This window comes from Dichomitus squalens, assembly GCF_000275845.1.
Source record: "Dichomitus squalens LYAD-421 SS1 unplaced genomic scaffold DICSQscaffold_24, whole genome shotgun sequence".
NCBI lineage: Eukaryota > Fungi > Basidiomycota > Agaricomycetes > Polyporales > Polyporaceae > Dichomitus > Dichomitus squalens.
The window spans coordinates 54,978-58,419 of record NW_006766906.1 but is presented as its reverse complement, the minus strand read 5'-3'; the positions used below and the strand labels follow the sequence as shown (position 1 = coordinate 58,419).

The following is a 3,442-nucleotide window of genomic DNA, read 5'->3' as shown; positions in this document are numbered from 1 at the left end:
CTTCTACGGCGACAGGATGAAAGCCGTGGAAAAACGAGCTACAATCCAGGATGGAAAGGTGGGGGGACAGTGATAAACGGAGTGTTAAACGTGGGAGGGCGCTGGTGCCTGTGAGGTAGTTTTGACCTAATGTTACGACTGACTGTCGAGCGAGTAAGTGGAGACGAGCGAGGCAGGCAGGAGCGCTGACGAGCTCTGATCGCAGTGAGACTGGAGCGGAGCTCAACAGGCAGGACTGGAGACAAGTTGTGTATTGAGCAAAGTATCTACAGAGCAAAATACACGATGGCTTACCTGGAGACAAGAGGTCGAAACTAGAGTCTCCAGGTAGCAAGGGATCCAGCTATATACAGGGAACGAACAATGGGCGCTAGAGAACAATAGTGTCGCCATGGGTACGGAGTACAAGGGGTGTAGGACAATAGCGGACGTGGGGACAAAGGGAGCTATTGTCCGTGTGTGGACAAAGGGAAACCGTAGCAAGTAGTGAACAAGGGGTGAACGTACAAGGCAGTGGTCCGAATTGAAAAGGAAAACGTAGCCCCGTGGGGGCAGTTCGTGACACCTCCGAATGCCATCTTCTGATCACTTGCACCTCATCTCACAGGTCCTCACGCTTCACGACCAACACTCGGTCTTTACAGCCTCACCCGGCACGGACAACGGCGTCCCGCCCGCATCCGTGTTTGCCTTGCCTACTCTATCACGGACCCTGCCCTCCCCCGCCTTCCCTTCTCAGCCCGCTTGTCGCTCCTCCCCCTTCCTGTCCGGCTGCACCCTATCGAACTGTGCAATAGAGCTCAAAGGTCATATTGTTTGTGACCGTCTTGCGGTGGACAGTGGACGGTAGAACTCGAGATGGTGAGTCGTCCCTTTTCACCCCCGTCTGCGCGGCGTATGGTGGAATGGTGTGTAGGGTCGCTCTGTCAGAGTTATAGAGCAGCGCGCCTGTACAGGCGTGTTGTCTACGTTTTGCTTCTTGCCTGCGGCCGTGTAGGTTAATGTCGATTGATCCACAACTATCGAAGAGGTCATCGTTACTGTTCGACACGCGTATGATGTGCGGTGTAGAAATGTCACTTGTGGAGCACCGAATACATGCGTTACTACATCCCACCACCCTTGCCTTGCCCCGCGTGCTTTGAGCTCATTCGGTTGGGCCGGAGATTGTGGGCCTCAATCTGCCTCCATCGCGATGCTTCGCATGGGGAACGCAATTGAGTGCCTCGCATAAAGGTGCTGCAACATATGCATCTCCATATTGATCATCCCGATGACAGTTGGAACAAGAGGTGCGTGCATACCGTTCTCTGTCTCAATTCAACTACATACTCAATGATTCTACAGGCACAGGCGATGATACGTGACTACGACAAGTTACATGGCAAAAACGAGCTGATGAAACACTACCACATGGGTACTCAAGGAAAGAGAACCCCAAAGCGAACGTGAACCACCGAGAAAATCGTCATCCGAGGCCCAAGCCCGCCCGGAACACCGTCACATCAACGGGGCGCACCTCTTTCGCCTCCACCATCGACCTAGTCAACCCCATTGGTCCTCTCCCCACTTTGCATTTCTGGCTGACTCGCAATGTCGTCCGACTCGGGTGCGCCAGGGTGCGCATTGTCATCGGCCCCCAGGTCCGCGACGACTGGGGTTTCAGGAGCTCGACCATGACGCCTTGCACGTCTGCTTCGCCGTTGGTTCCGGAAATACCGATGGTCTTCGTCCACTTCCCACTCGAGCATCACTGCAGGTGTGGCCTCCTCCATCTCGACAACCTCAACAACCTCGACAACCTCGACGCGTAGGAAGTAGTGCGACAGCGCCGCCCAGTCAAAGCCGAGCTTCAAGGCAAGCTTCTTTCCTGCGAGGGTGAAGGAGACTTCTTTCGTGGATAGCGATGAGTACCACGGGTTGGAATCCTTCCACCTCACAGAACTAGGATCCGCCTCGACATCCTCCCCTGTGTCAAGAGCGCGTCGCGACATCTTCACGTCCGCCCCGATCCTCAACAACCAACCTTCCTCCAACATATGTTGGTACTCGATGGAAATCGTGCAGTCGTCGTTGGAAAGCGTAAGCCAGTGAGTGGTCGGGTGGCCCTCATCTGGACCTCGGAGTTCGGCCTTGTACCCTTGGGCGCGGAGAGCATCGCGCGTCGCCTTCCGTAACATGAGATTGATGGTCTCGTGTGGCTCATCACGAGCGTTCTTTGATCGTGCGGCAGTGCGCTCCGGGTGGGAGATATAGACGGTCTTTATCTGGATGACATTGCGACAGCGCTCGATGGTTGCCGGCGACAGCGGGAAGAGGCGAGGAAACCGAGTGCCCCGGTTTGGCTTTGGGAGAATGTACATATATCCACAGTGCAAGTATTCCACCCCAGCAGCGGAAGGAGGGATGTAGCAGATGCGCCCGAGAAGACCACCAGGATGATCGACGTGTTCGCAGCCGAGAATCATCAGATACCATTGGGACCACGGAGCATCTGACGAAGATCGCTCTAGGATGTACGGAGGAGGACAACTCGAGACCGGTACGACAGGCAGTGTTGTGCGTATGCCATGCGGGGTGAAGGTATACTTCTGAGCCGGGAGTTTCACAGAAAGCTTGAGCCGGCCCAACACATCGTCGTGAGGGATGGCCTTGATCGTTCCGGAGCCTGTGAAGTCGTCCAGACCGCAGTCAAAGAGAAATCGTCCCTTACTTTCATCTAGTCGCCTGCAATTCAGCATTGTGGCATTCTTCAGCGAGTCTGCAAGCACCTGGTCGCGCTCGAGATCCACGTATACGTCTCCATATGCAAAGACACTCTGGTCCGGGATCCGCCGCACGATCTCCTCTAGTAGCCGGCGGAACGCCTTCTCTCCTTCGCCATAGAGTGTCACGAACCGCCCTCACGGCGCTACGTTTCCTTTTCGATTCGGACCACTGCCTCGTACGTTTCCTTATTGTTCACTACTTGCTACGGTTTCCCTTTGTCCACACACGGACAATAGCTCCCTTTGTCCCCACGTCCGCTATTGTCCTACACCCCTTGTACTCCGTACCCATGGCGACACTATTGTTCTCTAGCGCCCATTGTTCGTTCCCTGTATATAGCTGGATCCCTTGCTACCTGGAGACTCTAGTTTCGACCTCTTGTCTCCAGGTAAGCCATCGTGTATTTTGCTCTGTAGATACTTTGCTCAATACACAACTTGTCTCCAGTCCTGCCTGTTGAGCTCCGCTCCAGTCTCACTGCGATCAGAGCTCGTCAGCGCTCCTGCCTGCCTCGCTCGTCTCCACTTACTCGCTCGACAGTCAGTCGTAACATTAGGTCAAAACTACCTCACAGGCACCAGCGCCCTCCCACGTTTAACACTCCGTTTATCACTGTCCCCCCCACCTTTCCATCCTGGATTGTAGCTCGTTTTTCCACGGCTTTCATCCTGTC

General features: G+C 54.8%; 1 protein-coding gene across 1 annotated transcript; it reads right to left on the bottom strand.

Moving 5' to 3' along the window:
- Positions 1 to 1,541: 1,541 nt before the first annotated feature.
- DICSQDRAFT_171577 (uncharacterized protein) lies at positions 1,542 to 2,741 on the bottom strand (the record flags this gene model as incomplete). Its single annotated transcript, XM_007367245.1, has 1 exon — positions 1,542 to 2,741. One exon carries the CDS (start codon positions 2,739 to 2,741, stop codon positions 1,542 to 1,544), a length of 1,200 nt encoding a protein of 399 aa, XP_007367307.1.
- Positions 2,742 to 3,442: the final 701 nt, after the last annotated feature.